Here is an 18,757-nt window from a genome sequence, read left to right on the forward strand (position 1 = left end):
AAGCTTTTGCACCACTACAAAAAAATAAAAATTAGGAAATTATTTATTAAAAAGATACGTTTTTTTTATGGAAAGGAGGGTTTAGCAGACAAGAACCGATTTTAATGCATGTTAATATACCGAATTATTTAAAAATTTAAATTTTGTGGGGAAAACGCAATCAAAGTTTGTATGAATTCAGTTGGTATACCAATAGAAAGATGGAAAGACACATATCGTCGCCATTTTTTGGAAGTTTAGTCATCTGTTAGTCTGAACATATGCATTCTCCATATCAACCTTATTAATTGTATAACGAAATCTCCGAATTTTGAATTGCATCGGTATCTTAAAGCTTAAACAGACGGCGGCGTTGATCCGGATTAACTCGGAATTAATTCGGATCAACTGCAGTTAAATCCCGAGATGATCGGGATCAACGCTGCCGTCTGTTTATGCTTTTACACTGTAGGGAAAATCTCGTCTTGAAATGACAACAAAAAAAAAAAAAACACGGTGAAAAACGAAAACTTAAGATTGGGTCATAGATTACGGATCTGTATACCGTTTTTCTAGACAAAACTAAGTTTTAACAGAGGAAATATTACAAAAATAACAGATATTTTGTAAATTTATTTCATTTGTATTAAAGCACGATTACTTTGCAAAAAAAAAAATCTAGCTAGTAGCTACTAACGATGAAAATCGATGGATATGTAAATAAATAAGTTGTGAATTTTCAAATGAAAATGTGCAATAATAATACCTGAAATGGTATGATAACTACCAAAGGTCCGATATGTGTAAGTACCAGAATAAGAAGAGATAGACCCATTAAAATGTATACTTAAATGATCAGAACGTCGAGCTGAGTCGATTTGGCCATGTCCGTACTTCCGTACTTCCACCTATTATGAACAGAATACTTGCAGTGAAAATTACAAAGATCGGGTCACTATAACCTATTGCTCCTATACAACTAATCGTTCAGATATAAGACTTTTCGTTATAAGATCTCCATTTATGTAGCTAGGAACATGAAATTTTGCCCTGTTGTCACTCATTATCAAAACAATACTTACAGTGAAAATGGCGAAGATCGGGTCGCTATAACCTATAGCATGCATACAACTGATGGTTCAGATATGAGATTTTTTGTTATAACTTCTCCATTTATGCAGCTAAGAACATGAAATTTCGCACTGTTGTCACTCATTATTAACAGAATAATTACGATGAAAATAACAAAGATCGGGTCACTATAACATATATCTTCCATACAACTGATTGCTCAGTTATGAGAATTTTCGATATAATTCCTCCGTTTATACAGCTACTGTTTTCACTCATTATTAACAAAATAATTACAGTGAAATTTACAAAGATCGGTTCACTATTACATATAGCTCCCATACAACTGATTGTTCAGATATGGGGGTTTACTGTAAAACTCATTTGCTTGAACAGCTAAAACCGATACATTACGTAAGCTATTTTACAAAGTCTACTGATGATCATATACCAGTTTTTGCGATATATCTCCTTTATGTAGGAAGCTGAACCCATTATATTGTGTTACCGGTTTATATACCGATCACACAGCAGTGAAAATCACTTAGATTGGTGCTATATAAGGTATATCCTTCATACCTCTGATTGTTTAGATATGATTTTTTATATATGTAACTCCTCTATCTATGTATGTATGCTGTGAATATATAAATTTTTTGAAATGCAGTAATCGGTTAAAGTAGAATTTTTAGATGCTCATGAAACGCTGCTTTTACTTGTTTTTTTTTTTATATGAAATAGGGGCAGGAAATAATGTTACTCATACGCCACGTCGTACATAGGCGCACTGGTATGAGTAACATTTTCCATGTTAAAGTTTAAATTTTTTTCATTCGCAATGCAAACTTAAAATGAAAATATCTTGAGGAAATCACCTATCTAGAAAACTGGTGTACAGATCAGCAATCGACGACCCAAAATTAAGTTTACGTGTATCAAGGTTTTTTTTTATTTTTTAAGCGTGCGATATGTAGATTATTTAGTTAATTCGGTTTTTTTTTAATTTGGTTATTAATCACTAGGGCACGGAATCTCATGCAATAAAAAATCGAAAGTATACGCATTTAATATGCGCTTCAAATCCAAAAATATGCAATTAAAAATATTTTCTAACACACATGTAATTTAACAAGAAAACAACGAAAACACTACATAAATAATACAATACATATTTATGTATAAAATTAGTTTATAATCAAGCAGACTGTCTGCTGTAAACAGAAACATTCACAGTTTAATAGTAGTTCAGATGAATGTTTGGTTGGTTTAAGTGGATTGTCACACTGGTGACAAACAGTTAGCAAGTTTGCCATTTTGGTTCCACAACTCGTACAACCTACAGCCATTTGACGGCTTTAATGAATTTCAGTAAATCATGCAGAGAGAGGCGAACTGGACTCTAAAACATTCGGCAGTAATGGCTTGCCGAGTGTCTTAAGAGTCATCCTTGCGACTGTTGGACACTCGCTCAGGAGATGTTCGACTGTCTCATTTGAGCCAGGGTCATCGCAACTGAGACTGAACCTGTTGAAGGGCAATCCAATCCTTTCGGCATGTACCCCGACGGGCCAGCACATTGTGCACACTGCAATAAGTTTGTAGGTATCTTCTTTACTCCTTCCTAGGGCAGGTTTGGTTATAAGTGAGTCGTAGAACGCCCATAACTGCCGGGAAATTCTCTACGATCCTGTACGGTTCCGCCTCTGCTTGGCCTTCAAGTGATAAATTTCAGTAATTTTTGCGTGGGACACATTCAGTGCCGCACTTTGCTAGTTCGTCCGCTGCCGCGTTTCCATAAATGTCTCTTTGCTCCGGGACCCATATTAGGGTAATTTCGTATTGATCAGAGATATAGACCAACTCTCTCCTACAGTCCTCCACAGAGGTACAAGAGAGTGCCTTGATGACCGTTTGGCTATCCGAGAAGATATTCGGATGAATATTAGGGAAAGATTATAGGTAATTTTTTTGCCAAAAGATTTCGCACTAAATTTAAATGAGTGTAAATCAAAAAAAGAAAAAAATATACGAAAAACATATGCATTTATTGTAAAATATATTAAAATATGCGCAATAAATATGCAAAAACATATATTTTCGCAAAATATGAAAAATCATGTATTTACTGCGAAATATGCAAAAGTATGCACTAACGATTGAATGTCATTTTAAAGGAAATTTCACGATTCGTAAAGATAGTAAAGATAACTTAACCATTTCCATGTGAAAATGCGTAATAAAAACATGTATTTGCATGAGATTCCGAGCCATATTAATAACTTTATTACGGCCATAATGTATTCCCAGCCAGCAAAAGATCCGTAAATCAATCCGAAAAAAGGAAAAAAGTGGATGAAATGTGAATTTTTGTCCATTTACCGATTCTATTTTCGGATATTTTTACGTTCCGTTTTTCCACTAAACTGTGCGGCAGAAACGTGTGTGCAGGCAAGCACTGAAAATTGTTGTTGTTTTTGGCTGTTTTTCGAAAATTTATCTGATTGAGTTTTTCATTGAATACGCTTTCCTTTTGCACTGCAGTTTAATGGTTAAAAAAAAAAAATAAGGAAGCACCTAACGGAATTCGACACTTTCTGGAAGCTAACAAATAGTGGCATGCTCCTCTGCACGTCCAGCCACTGCTTACAAATGTTCAATTTGAACAAATAAAATACAATTATTGCTTTTAAATAATAGGTTTATTCCACAAGCCACTCGAAATCACTTCGAGTTACACATACGTGTTCCACAAGTAAGTTTGAGAGTTTATTTGATATACGCTGACAGTTTGAACAAGCCTAACATAATCTTTTTCGAACGTTTCGAATATTTTCCGGATACGAACACACGCGTTGTTTTTTGGACACCTAAATGAACGAAAATTGTAGTCGTTTTCTGTTCATTTCCGGATGCGAAAAATTGTACGCTGTCGTGAAGATTTGTGTTTTTTTTTCTGTCTGGGTTACTAGGTCATTGCGTTCGATGATGTGGTATTGTTTCACATTTATCGATATTGTTATTCATATCGTAATTTTTATCGATATATTTACTGTTACCCTTATCACAATCGATATATCGGGGCCCTAACCACCAAAAAGATGCAATCGGAATTTTTTTCAAAATTTTCTTTTTGATGCAGAAATGTTCCTAGAGCATCTAGATGCATTTCTGCAACAAAAATAAAGTTTTGAAAAAAAGTCGTTTACATACATCTTTTTGTCGGTTAGAGCTCGAGCACGATTTTTGATCCATATGGGTGTTTAGTTCAGAAAAAATTTATAATTTTATGTAATCGATATCGTGGTTACTTTTATATTATTATCGAATTTTTAATCGTTACCTTCATTATCTCCGACAGTTTGAGGTATTGAACAACAGTAAACTTATCAACAGTAATCTTATCAATTTGTTTTATTGTTACTTTTATCGATATACATATTTTATAATTCAGTATCGATATGAATATTGGTATTATTATTATGAGATCTTTATTGATATTGCCACTGTTACCGCTATTATTCTCATCTTCGTTACTGAACTTTTTATAGATTTCACAACTCATGTCATAATTTTTATACATACCCTATAAACAATTGGGCGAACTTTCGAAAATGACCTTGGATATCTAATATGCATATCGAACTGAGAACGAACTCATAACCAACCTTAGTTTTCCAATGTTCATGGTATGTTGGAATACACTCGAGATAGGTTCGAAAAAAAATTAAAACCACAGTAACAAGAAAGGAAGTGAAAACCAACTCATTCTCGAATGGAAATATAAGACAATCACTCTCCTTCATTAAAATTTCTATTCGATATTGGGCTGGATTTCGAATTCATAACGATGGAAAAATACATTGGATAACGAAGGTTCCGTTTTGCTGGAGAATGGCCTAGTTCTCGAATCGAATATTAATCTATTCCAAATTAGTTATCGAAGGTGAGACTCGAAAAATAGATTGGTTTTCCAATAATTTTCGAATTGTTAACCAAGCCCAATATTTATTGGGTATGAATGTATATTTTTATTGCTGGCATCCATCGTGTTGTAACAGCGTTAACGATAGTTATCGGTTTAGTTATATATATATTTTTTTAAATGACACTTTGTGTTCGTTATTACTTTTTCATCGTTATTATGTTCTTTCTCTTTATTTATTAACATCTCATTTATTTATTTATTTTTTTCATATCGATAGCGTTAGGCATATTGTTAATGCTTTCACTATTTATATTGTTATCGATTAAATACCGTTATTATAATTATTACTCTTTAGAAACGCTATTGTAATCTTTATTATTTTGCTATCATTAAAATAATCGATATACATAGTTATCGATATCGATGTACATACATATGTATGTATTAACATCTTTATCGTTGTTATATGTAATGCTATATTTTCAAATACTGCGATGTTAATCGATATCATTTTTATCATATCGATTTTACTATATAATTACGATAATTATATATATAAATATCTTTATCGAAGTCCTTATTGTTATCGATAACTAATGGCTTTCTCTTACCGAATTTTTATTACAAAAAATATTATAAATATGTATCATTTTTGAAATCGTTATTGCTATCGATAAAATTATTATTATTTTTTCTTACCGGATTATTATTCCCAAAACTACTGCCTAGTCGTATCTCCAGCGACGGCGAGCCTTCCTGATCGGAGAAGGAGAAAAGCAACGGTGATACAATACGCGCCTGTTCGTGCTCGTCAAACTGCCCGGAACCCAAGCGATTTGTGCCCTCTTGTCTATACACCAATGGCAGTCCGGTACGGTTGATAATCCAAATGGGCGCACTTATAAATATCTCCATGCCTTTGCCTTGAAATGCTTGTATTGAGACGCGCAAGTAGAGCTCGCGATTTAAAATATCGATCAATTTCAATTTCGGCTCCACAATACCAGTATGACCCATTGGTATTTTCAGCTGCCCTGACAGCTTGTAGTTATCCAACGTGATGCTTAGTACAAAGGAATCGCAGGCATTTATGGTGTGTATATTCACAACCTCTGAAGGATTAATTCTCCCCTGTATATGACCGGAAATTTTGAAAAGCAAATCACAGGAAAGCATATTTTTCAGCTTCAAAGGTGGCAAGAGTGTAATTATGTGGCCCGGCGTATTCACATCCCTGTTCGGATACTTGACTTTCCGTATTTCGACGAGCGTATAAAAGACAGCATTACTCTTGCCATAGCATGAGAAGAGTTCATCTACCGAATCTTTTGTGCAGGTGGTCCACGTTATGCCGCATGTGCTGTATTCAAGTTCATCGCAACGATTAGTACGCATAAGAGAATTTTTCCTCACGAAAACTGTTTTGCCCTCTGTAGCGCTCTCCACCAGCGCATCCGGGGACTTTGTAGGTGAATACGGTCTAAAATAGATGAGCGCATCTACCAAACGTAGGGGCACACTAAGCTGCTCGGTGGGTTCAAGTAACGACAACGCAACGCTCTCCTCATGCTTGCCCTCCATTTTGAGTAGTACACGCTCATTCAGCCGATTGACGACTGTCAAAGCCGAGCGTATTGTTATTAGTTTCTGTGCCGAACCGAACATCGATATATCGAATACTATGCGTGTGCGCTTCTTATATTGCATATCCAGCGTGGAGTAACGAAAAAATATACCCACTTTATCAATGGATATGGGCCCAATCAAGGTCCAGCCTTGAATTTGTACCAATATCTGATGTGTATTCAATTTGTGCGAGTTCATGTGCCTCAACTTGGTTTGTGGACCAAAGTCGAATGGTAGAATTTCGTTGGGCTGCACGGCCAACCAATTGCACATGATGTCCGTCTGATTAACCTCGGTACGTGTAATGCCGCCGGGCGAGGAGTAGAGTGTCTTAAAGAGCAACGGCTCGCCGGTGAGATTCTTAAGCGCGAATGGAACAAACGGCGAACGGCGCCGAAAACCTGTTAGCGAATCAGCGCTACTGCCACTACTGCTGCTATTTCCTTGCGCATAATAATCTTTAATCCAATTGTTGCGCACAATGTCGCAGAGTTCTATGAGCGTCGATGTGACATTCAATTTGAGTAGCTGCTTGCTACTTACTTGCATCACCAACATTTTCGGCACCATCAAGGTTGTGCGCGAATATTGCCAATGGGCTGAGCACTCCCATGGCTCAACTACCGGCTCCCAGCCGCTCAGCCGTCGATTATAGTAGTCACTAGCGAATATCGTTTCCAGACGGCCCTCCTGGTACAACGGCGTGCTGCGTCCTCCTTCCACTGGCGTCTTGCCGCTGCCCAGGCGCTGCGCCAACGTCAGCTGTGATAGTGCAACCTCCAGCAGCGGCACATCCGCGTCCATGCAGTCATCAATAACACAAATAGATATGCAGTTGGCGCTTATGAGCAGATCATGCACTTCCAGGCAGCCTTTGTCGGTGCTTTTCAAGTGCTTTTGCTGTGACAGCCAGAGCGCGGCTTCGTTCAAATTATAATTGTTGACTTCCATGGCCTCCCAGCAATCCTTTTGCTTGAAACCCAAAGCAATTAGCGGTGCGATCATCTCAAAGTTTGCGTAATTGCTGCGGCTCAGTTGCTTTTGTGATGTCTTCGTTTGATTGGGTATTGATTGAAGCATTTTCGAAAATAATTTTACATCGTTGTAGGAGAGGCGTATGGAGAGTTGTTTGTGTATGATTACGTGGAAGCAGTTGCTTTTCAATTCCATATTCAATGAGAATGGATCGATAATGGAGAGCGCGCTTGCCTCTTCGGCGCCCAGTATGCAGGAGAATACCTCTAAATGATTGACGTCAATCGAAATGGGGCAGACGGTGTTGTTAGGCCTGTATTGCAACACCGTGGTGTTTTTCAAAATGATTGCATTCGTATCGGTCAGTTCCACATTCTCAACAAAAATCAATTCGGAGTCAGTGATATTCAAAATGATTTCAGAATCTGTTTTTACATCAGCCTCGTGCGTGGCTGAAGTTTGTTTCATCAGTTTATTGCGCCACGATGGTGTCACTGACGTTGATATGGTGGGTTCCTCTTCGAGAAACTTTTTTATGCTCTCCAGACAGTCTAATATGGCCATGATGCGCATATTATTTAATAAAATTTTATACTTTGATGAGTTGCCACGTTTGCGGCTATGAATTTCCGCTTGTACGACGGTTTTCGAGAGATTATCACGCTTGGGTTTCAAAATATGACGGAATACATTTCGCGATACATGTTCGGGGCGTGAGTCGAGCACTAGCACCTCGCTGGACACTAAATCAATATCTTGCGAACCATCGCTGAATGAGTCAATTTGCAAGAACGATTTTATGAAATTTACACAGGCTAATGGTTTGGTTTCATTATCGTAGCTCTGTTGCTCCACCAGGGAAACAGAAACATTTTCCAACTGTAAATTGATGGACATTGTATTCCATACATGCACATCTAATGTCTCTGCTGAGTTGCAAGACTCGCTAGCAGAATTCAATTTATCGGCAGATTCATAGAAATTCTTCGAATAATTAAAGTACACATCATCAATCATTTCACCCAAATTGTAGCTGAGAAAGCCACGTAACAATTTGTGCTGTTGCAAATTCACAATGCCGTTTAATTTTGAGAGTACACCCTTCACCGTTATATCCGAACAATTGTGACTCACAGCCGCATCTATGTTACGTTCTACTTGCAATTTGAGGTGACACGTCTCCTTGAAGAGATTATTGCCCAATTTGAGTATGGTGAAGTTGCCAATATTAACACATTCACATGGATTGTAGTTGAGCGTTTTATTTGTTTTCCAAATACGTTCGCCGGAGAATAAATTCATATTGACCAAATCGATATGCATAACGTCGAGTATCTCATCCATGCCCCGTTCATCTTGCCGTTTGCTTACAACGCTCGAATCACTTGCAAAGTGAAATGCGTTTTTCAATGTAAACTCGCCAAGATCGGCAACTATAACCTGTGTACTGTTATAGCTGAGTGGCAGCAGTACTATGGGCGAGGCGGCATGAATGCGAAGGCCAATCTTGATTGGCTTGGAGTTTATATCGGCTTGGCTTTCGGTCATTTTAATGCGCCTAATGACGGGCTGTAAGGCAGGAGGAAAATAGAAAATATTACATGCAGTTGGTCTCTATAGGTTAAAATTGTAATTGGTCTATTTAGCGTTAATGAGTAATAAAGAAAAGCTACAACATTCAGAAAACCAATCAAAAAAGCTCTGAAATAAGCTCCATTGAATTTTCTTGTGAGTACACTTAATCACTGGAATTAAGATGGCAGATAAAAAATATCCTTAATTACTAAGCATGTAGTTATTAGAGCTGGGACTATCCGTATATTTGGATATTCGTGTATACGGATAAAATCCGGATATCCGGTTAGTATCCGTTCATTATGTTATCCGGATATTCGGATGTACGGTTAATAACCGTAATTCGTAAAATAAATTCTTTCCGAAACTACTGACTATCGAGTTGCAAACTTTATTAACACAGAAACAAATGCCATTTTATTGTTATTTTTTAGATTCGAATAACCGGATATCTATATACTCTTCTTAACCTGGATTAAACCAAATGGTGGCAATGAGGCGATTAAACGACTTCCGAGTTAGTCGATTCAAAATCGACATCTCTAGACCGAGACTTGCTTCGGTCGTCGAATACTTAAAAATACAAAAACATAATACAAATTGTTTCCTATATGAAGTACATATCGATAGAAAGATATGCTAAGAAATTGCAATTATAGCAATAGCACGGGCCGTGATTCTAACTGATTTTTTCCCGAGCGAATTAGTTGATATCGCTGAATTTCCCTTCGGGTATTTATCATCATAAAGAAAGGCAACATGTATCAAAATCGTTGCATATTTTTAGGCCTATAAAAATTGTTCTACGAGTTATTCTGCCTATGACAACATGTATCAAAAACGTTGCATATTTTTAGGCCTATAAAAATTTTTCTACGAGTTATTCTGCCTATGATTATTCTTAAGCTGCAGTGGAATTCTGACAATCGCTACGCTAAATTTTCGTCGCCAAAATTCTATAAATAAAAATCAGTGGGGCCTAAAAGTATACAACATGGAAAAGTACAGATGCAGTGCATAATCTGCCAAATGTTGGAATCCGAATGCTGCAGCTCCACACCAGGCATTGCGGCCAGGCCTGTTAACTTGGCTCAAGCTGTGCCATTTTTGGCCCTGTTTTACTTCAAACGGCACCAAATCTTTCAAATTGACACAAGTTGGTACTTTTGAAAAATATTTATATTTTATTAAATTACGTTGAAATCCTTCACGTGTTCTACTTTTTCATCAACTAAAATTTTCTAGTTTCTAAAGTTTATACAAATGATTTAGTTAATTTTAGTATTGCCATTTTTCTTTTAGAGGTGTGGTTCTTATTCTATTGCTAAATGGGAAGGAAATACACAATCTTTTTCGATAAAAAATAATAGCACCTTATTTGACACTTTTATTTTTTTAATGACATCTCATAGCGAATGATAGTTGGCAGCCCTGGTTGCGGCTTTTCACGTTTTCAGCGTGTATCAGCGCATTACTCAGATACACGCTGAAATAACCCCTAAATATCAAGGCTTTAATTTATAGATCATTGCAAAGTAGTTATTTTTTCATTTTTATTTTTTCGATCAAGAATAATCGTTAACTTTGGATTTTTATTTTATCGGCCAAATGTAGTCTTTATTTTGTGGTTTTTTATTTTTTTCGATTAAAACTAATCGTCATTTTGGATTTTTTTTTTCGATTTAAATCTTTTATGATCTTAAAAAATATAATCTGAAAATAACAATAATAATATGATTAAAAAACGTTAAAAAATTGATAAAAAAATAGAAATAAAAAAATATCGATTACACAGCCCCACAAAAACAATGGCTGTGCACGGCTGTCCTCTGTCCATACAAAAAAGTGATGTCTTTTGACAGGAGGACCTTACCCGCATGTATTTTCATGCGCTAAGCACGAATCGGAAAACCGTTTTACTTAAGACAGGATTTTTGTCTAACCTCAAAAAAGTGCTTGTCACATAATATCTGCCATGTTTTTTTTTTTTGGGCTTAGGAAAAAAGCCTGACTTGATGAAGTAAAAAGGACTTCCGATTCGTGTTCAGCGCATCAAAATACATAAGAAAAGGGTATTCCTTTCAAAAGTACATGACATTTTTTTACAGAAAAAATAAAAACCATAAAATAACGATTACATTTGACCGGACAAATATAAATGCAATTTTATAGGTTGAATTATGATATTTATCATTATTAAGGTCACAACCGTTATGGTCCCGGCCTGAAGCACCGGGTGTGGAGTCCTACTCTTAAGCTGCATTTAAAAAAAAAAACAAAGCCCTTGCACGGCGCACGAGTTGTACTGTTTGCAAAGCTGTACCATAGGAAAACCTGTTTTTACCGTGCAATCCGTGCACCGTGCAAGGTCTTTGCAAGACTCCGAGAATACCCCTATGGGGATGGTGAGCAGAATTTGCCAACTAAAGCATTATTATATTTTGATAATAAACAATTTAAAACGCTTACCGACTGCAACTCCAACAAGTCTTTCAAAAATAAATGAATCTCCATAATAAATCTTTTGGTGTGTATATATCGCACAGATGACATTTGTATGCGCAATTTTGCATCCATATCCAGGGAACGTTCATTGGATTTTGTTTCCGGATTAAGTCTGAAAATAAATTTCGGTTAAAAATTAGTTTAGATTACTTTTGAACGGATTGGAGAATAAGTAAAAAATTATATGTTTCGTAAATATTGTTTCGTCCTTGGTGAGAGATTGAGCAGCAAGTTTTGGCTCGTTTACTTCATAAAAACATATTGAATAGGAGCGGCGATAAGGATGACAACGAGTAAGGTATCGATAAGAATATACACAGACAACGCCGATAACGATTTCGGTACCAAAAAAAATTATAACTAGTGAACCCGCATGGCGTTAAAACGCCCAAAATTGAGTTTCAAAAACTTTAATAATATTTCAAATGTTAGTCAGAGTTATAAGAGATCTAAACCGTGCAGCCGTTCATCAAATTTCGAATCACCCTATACAGTTGGAAAAAGTACTTAATTAAAAAAAATATATATAAAACTTTATCACACATCTACAGGCTAAGGTCTTTAATCTGACTTCTAATTTTTGAATTTCCTTTTCAAAAGTATTCTCAAACTAAAATCTTCTTAAATCTTTTTAGTCTGACATTGTGATACACATGCATTCCAATAAACTGGTGAACTAATTTGAGTTTGATTGTTGGAACACATGGCAACGCTCCTAAATAATGATCAGAAATAAAGCGTTTTCAAACCCATTTCGATTGATTCCCATCTTTTAATAATTCATCCAACTTATTGAATAATTTGAATGTAACTTTTTAAACACGTGGCAACCCTCTTCAAGCATTCCAAAAGTTAAAACTAAAGATTTCTTAACATTCTTTTGTTTGACAATTTTTTTTAATTTCATATAACTTTTGTATTAGTTAATTGACTTAGTGATTAGTTTAAAAAACTCCTTCTCCTGTCTCCTTCGACATTGCGATACATATTTTAATTTACTTATTAATTAGTGGAATTTGATTTTTCAAACATGTGGCAACTTGTTAAATAATTTGAATTTAACTTTTTAAACATGTGGTAATCCTCTTCCAACACCTCAAAAATATTCTTAGCGTTCAAACTAACGATTTCTTGTAACTCCTTCGTTTGACATTCACATTTTAATATTTCATAAAACTTGTGTAAAATTAAACTAAATTCGACATTTCAAGCATGTGGCAACACTCTTTAAAATATTTTCAAACTACTACTTTCTGAAACCCCTTCCGTTTGGCACCCATATGGTGATACATATTTCCCTTACCTAATTCACTTAATTCGAATTGAATTTGATTTTTTAAACAGGTGGCAACCCTCCTATAGTTCAGCTAAGAAACGAAGCTTTTTGAAGACATTTCGATTGATACCAATTTTTTAATAATTGATTAATTTTTTAAATAAATCGAACTTAATTTTTTAAAAGGTGGCAATTCTTTTCGAAAAAATTAAACCTTATTGCACATCTTCAGCCCGAGCACTTTGACACCTCGCTTTTGAACGAACGGTACGGATTTGATGGTATTGATTATTGAAAATTTTGATTCTAATTGGTCAACAGGTGGCAAATCTATTCGAAAAAATAAGACAAGTTTGCACATCTACAGACCAAGCGCTTTAATTTGAAAATCGTACTTTTGAAAATCGAACGAACGGTGCAGATCTTTTATGCGGAACAAAAAAATGCCTTCGCGTATATATATACATAGATGCCGATAAAGTTAACTTTTAAAATACTGATATCGAAACCGATACCTTAAAAAAAAGTAAGTGCGCCAGGGCCACGCTGGAGAAGTGAAACTTACGTTACATACATATCTATTTTGTCTCATAACCAATATAGGTACATACATACGTACATACAAAGATACATCTGCTGGTGCTTAGGATTATATTTTTTGCCTTTTTCTATCTAGATACCTACCTCTGCCCCTGTTCGTTCTAATTACATTTATGTTATTCTGTTTTCCTTTATGTTAATTTTTATCTTTATACAAAATCGGTAACAAAATCGATAAATATATCTATAACAAAATCGAAAAATATATCTATAACAAAATCAATAAAAATATCGATAGCAAAATCGATAAAAATATCGATAACAAAATCGATAAATACCGATAAGAAAATCGGTTAAAATATAGATAACAAAATCGATAACAGAATCAATAAGTATCGATAACAAAATCGGTTAAAATATCGATAGCAAAATCGATAAAAAAATCGTTAACAAAATAGTTAAAAATATCGATTACAAAACCGAAAAAAATCGATCAAAATATCAATAACAAAATCGACCAAAATATCGATTATTATATCGATAAGTCCCGAAAAAATCGATAGCAAAATTGATAAAAATATCGAAAAAAATTTCGATAACCAAATCGATAACAAAACCGATAAAAATATCGATTATTTTATCGATAAGTACCGAGAATCCCGAAAATCTCTAAAATCCCAAAATAGTTCCCAGATTGAGTCTCTGTGTCTCTCTCTATATCCTTTCCTCTTTAATTACCTTTATTTTAATCTTTCTTGCCCTATTTTCATCTTTACTTTTATCGGTATCCTCATCCTCCTCTTTGTCTTTACTTTTATGTTTATAATTTTCTTCATCTACATATTCCCCTTCACCTTTGCCCTTATATATATGAGTAAAGTGTTTAAATTTGCCTTGGTCTCCATTTTTGCCTTTATCTTTACGCATCTTTGTTTTTGTTTTTATTTTTACCTTTGCCATTATCCTTTTCTTTATCTATGTACGTACCCACCTTTACTTTTATTCTTGTATTGGTCTTTTTCTAAGTGTTATTCTTTAACCTTTTATTAGCAAATTTTCGTTAAATTAATACCATATGCATAATCACAAGAAGCACTTGTTTCAGCCCCAACCATTTCCGTTGCACCATTTCCGTGTGCAATTTCCGTTGAATTTGCCAATTTACTCACAACCAACCAACCGCCGCTAAAGAAGTTTCACTTCAATAACAATATGTATGTATTAGGAATGTTAATCCGGACTTTTTAAGGTCTCGAATTCTTGGCAAGTAATCCCGGGATTTTCGGGATTTGTAATTTGCCCTGATGGCAATAATAGAAACTCCTTTTCTTGACCAGTATTGGCTATATTTCTTTTTTTATTTAATAATTAATATTCAACAATTTTTATGAGCTTGAGGCCGTTTAAAGTGAAAACTTATTGTGGAAAAGCAACAATAATTTGAAAAAATGGTAGAAGTGATAGCTATTTCGGAAATCACCACATTTCCTCATCAGACTTATCAAGCTCATAAAAATTGTTGAATATAATTGTTATAAGGCCATAAAAATAACAAAAAACAAATAATAATAAATATTTTTTGTAAATGTCTAGCTCATTATACATATAACACCGCGCGATAGTAAATTTTAAACACAAATATAAATATATATTCGCGAAGCCCTGGGCCAAATATAGTAAAATTGCGTTTTTAGTTTTTCACTCTGACGTCAGTAATTCAAAAAATGATTTAAAAAATTCAGAGAAATGTGCTTAGAGAAGAAGTATGGGTATAAAATTAATGGGGAAATCCTGTAGAATTTAAACAGATTCAACTTTCTGGTGCATAAGGGCTGGTAAATATTGAAAATGTCGTTTTAACATCCTTGAATTTTCGCAATATTTGTTTTTTAAAAATTATTATTATATAAACTCGATAACATCCTCTAATTTCGTTCTTCTAACTATGTCAGCTTAAAAATTACCTATTCGTCCTTGTGAATCCAAAAAATTTAAATTTTTTATATTCTAAAGAAATTTCTTATTGCACATATTTTTATTCTACATTGCATTGAATTTTTTTAACAATTTGGAATTAATCATATCTTTGAAATTACAAAGTCCTTCAAAATAAATGCCGCGGTCAGATAGAAAAAATAAAAACACCACTTTAAATAAAAAAGTCGGTTTCAAACCCATTTATTTATTATTTATTTCAGCGTACGAGAGCTTCTCAAACAATATAGAAGTAATTTTTTCGATTCAAGTTGTTGAAAAGTAATGAATATCTAAATCCCGGGATCCCGGGATTGTGACCCTAGTATGTATCAATAAAATAACAATTGGGGTATTCCCGGCATTACATTTATTTGAATTTGCGTTGTTTGCTCTAATCGTTCTCGAACCCAATTCTAATCTAGTTACATATCTAACTTCGTCATCGACTCGAGAACGATTAGAGAATTACCATAGTTATCTAATGTAGAAATCCAAATTTCTCTAACGTTAGAGACTGTGTTTGCTCATGTCGATATCGATTACGATAACAAAACTAATGATGCTAATCTATAGCAAATGTTAACGAATAAACTACATTACTTTGTTTGATCTGTTCAACATATAGATGGCAAATTCTGCACACCGCAAATAACCGTTAAAGACTAAGATTTTACAAGCTTTTTTTTTAACTTGCTGTGTACGTACGTATGTATGTAATAAATTTTTAACTAACTTTCCGATAAGCTAGAGACTCGATGACAATGCAAAATGGAAGATGAATTAATCGGCTATGTGGCACAGTAGTCGAGATATTTGCGAAACCCGTGTTTATGGTCCTATTTAGTTCATATTTAGAAAGTTTAATAACGAGTATTATGTGATTGGAAAATTTAAAACTTAAATAAAAAGTAACGATCAAAAATTTATCGAAAAAATAACGATTCAAAAATAAAGGGACCTAATCGAAAAAATAAAAATCATAAAATATTGGTTACATTTTATCGGAAAAATAGAAATCCAATTTTAACGGTTAAATTATGATTTTTAATATAAAGACCATAACCGTTACAGTCCCTAGTTTAATATCATGCCTTGAATGCTTAGCAGACCGGTATCGTTGAAATTAATGAAAAAATTATGTACTTACTTTTTATATGAAAAACTCAATGCTTCCGGTCCAGCAGTGGAAAATTTTTCACGATACAAATCGCCAAAATGCGTCAGATCATACAACGAAATAGATTTGAGGCGTCCCTCCACTGATTTCAGATCTTTATTACTGGTGATTTTGAAATGCGCATGTGATATGTTAGCCTTGGAAAGCTCAACTTCATTTCGCACCAGTATCAAATTTAATGAACGCACTGACACCTTCAATTCGCCCAGTGAAATTGGTTCGTCTGTAAAAGGAGAAGTGGAACAAAAACAGGTACGTCGTAATAGAAAGTGTTAAGATGAGCGCAAGTGTAACTAGTTTTTTTTTTTTAAAGGCTTTGTGGATCTAATGTTGGCAAGTGCAAAGTATAACTATTTATTATAGTTAGATAACACGGTTCAACAAAATTGGGTCGTATTTTATCTCAAAAACGGGGCCGACTTCATCTTATAGATTTTTTGATGGTGATTTTAAGTGCATTTACAAAATTTTTTTAGCATGTCCAGTTTTTGAGAAAAAAAAACTGTTGAAGTGTCGAAAAGTGGCATATTTCAAAATTTTTATCATAAAATTTCGACGAATGTAGTTTTTTCGAAGATAAAAAACACGTATTAATAATTAGAAATGAGTGGAAAATTAAAAAAAAAACTCAGTTCTTCAATAATACGCACTTGTTTTCTCACAAATACGAAAATCTCAATCTATGAATTTATTTTAAAAACAAAGTGATTTCATGAACAAACCTACATTAAAAAATCAATGAGGCAGGTTCTACAATTCACTTCCGAGTGAATTTCAACCCCTTTCAATATGAATTCAAAGTGGCTTCGGTTGGAATTCACTCGGAAGTGAATTACAGAACCGGCCTGAATATCCCAGAGTCATCATTAGCCAGTCTTTTGTCTCTTAACACTTTCTGCGTTCTGGAATGAAGTCCTCAAAAATTTTTTTTTGTGGATCGCATTATCATCGCTTTTCAAGGTCCAGCAATAGTCAGCAAGCATGTCGCATACGATCTTCAAAAGTGACACAACTCAAAATTTGGCATTTTTGAAATAATGCGCTAAATATGTACGCAGGGTGTAGGCTTTTTTAAAAGGATATTTATTTTAAATAAATTTTTATTAACAAAAATTATTTAATTTTTATGTTGCTAGCAAGACGAGAAAGGTTAGAATAATAATGAAAATGAAATGATTGACCAACCACAAAAATCACTTAAATCTAAAATTTCCAAAATTACAAAGTTGAAATGAACACAGTCCAATAAAAGGTAATAACACAAATACAAACCCTACACAGGGCGTTAATTTACCATTCAGTAAAGGCTGGATCAAATTTTAGTTAAAATTTGTTGAAAAAACTTAAGGGAAAGTCTCCCTTGCCCCATATGATTAGCATGCGCTACGAAATAGTTTCTTTTCGCATTTTCTGACGAACGTGTAATTTTGAGTTGTGTCACTTTTGCAGATCGTGTGCGATGTGGGGGTTTGATTTCCTATCATACCACTTCTCCATAGGAGCTATGTCTTGGTGGTCGTTTTTTCTTCGGAAAAACTACGTCCAAATTCAATTTTTTTTTTTAATTTGTCATTTTTGCCATTTCTCCACACTCCAACAGTTTTTTCTCAAAAACTGGGCGCGCTAGAAAAATTTTGTAAATGCACTTTAAATCAGCATCAAAAAATCTACAAGTCGGCCTCGTTTTTGAGATAAAATACGACCAAATTTTGTTGAACCGCGTAATTTATCAATACCCAATGAATTAGAAAAACACATAATGCGACAACTTAAAAAAGGTATTTTTCGAGAGAGGCGTTTAAAGTCTTCAATTTGCTTTCAAATGTAGAGAGATATATATTAGCGTGTGGCCGAAAATCCGCTTTTTTAGAATTTTGATAGGTAATAGCAAAAATATGGTTCACTATGCTCTAAAAACAATCTATGTGAAATATAACAATTTTTGGTCAATATCTTAGGCTCGCCCAAGTCCATAAAAGTTCAATATGGCCAAAAAACAAAAATTAAGTAATACATTTTTTTACTAAAATTGCAATAATCTTCTAAAGTATTAGTCCTACATAATTAGGTATATGGGCCTTTTTTGTAGAGAATCGAAGTTAGCTAAGAAAAATTTTTTTTTAGTACTTGA

The 18,757-nt window shown here is 34.3% G+C and overlaps 1 protein-coding gene across 1 annotated transcript in view; it reads right to left on the reverse strand.

Moving 5' to 3' along the window:
* LOC118738996 (vacuolar protein sorting-associated protein 13D-like) overlaps positions 1 to 18,757 on the reverse strand; it is a 35,432-nt gene that overhangs the window by 9,464 nt on the left and 7,211 nt on the right. The window contains exons 11-13 of the mRNA XM_036470072.1: positions 16,597 to 16,849; positions 11,621 to 11,768; positions 5,675 to 9,145 (exon numbers count right to left, since the gene is read on the reverse strand). Of these exons, the coding sequence (XP_036325965.1) occupies positions 5,675 to 9,145; positions 11,621 to 11,768; positions 16,597 to 16,849 (3,872 nt within the window). The remainder of the gene's footprint in view (positions 1 to 5,674; positions 9,146 to 11,620; positions 11,769 to 16,596; positions 16,850 to 18,757) is intronic.

This window comes from Rhagoletis pomonella, unplaced genomic scaffold (assembly GCF_013731165.1).
Source record: "Rhagoletis pomonella isolate Grant_MI unplaced genomic scaffold, Rhpom_1.0 Rhpom_scaffold_00005, whole genome shotgun sequence".
NCBI classification, from domain to species: domain Eukaryota; kingdom Metazoa; phylum Arthropoda; class Insecta; order Diptera; family Tephritidae; genus Rhagoletis; species Rhagoletis pomonella.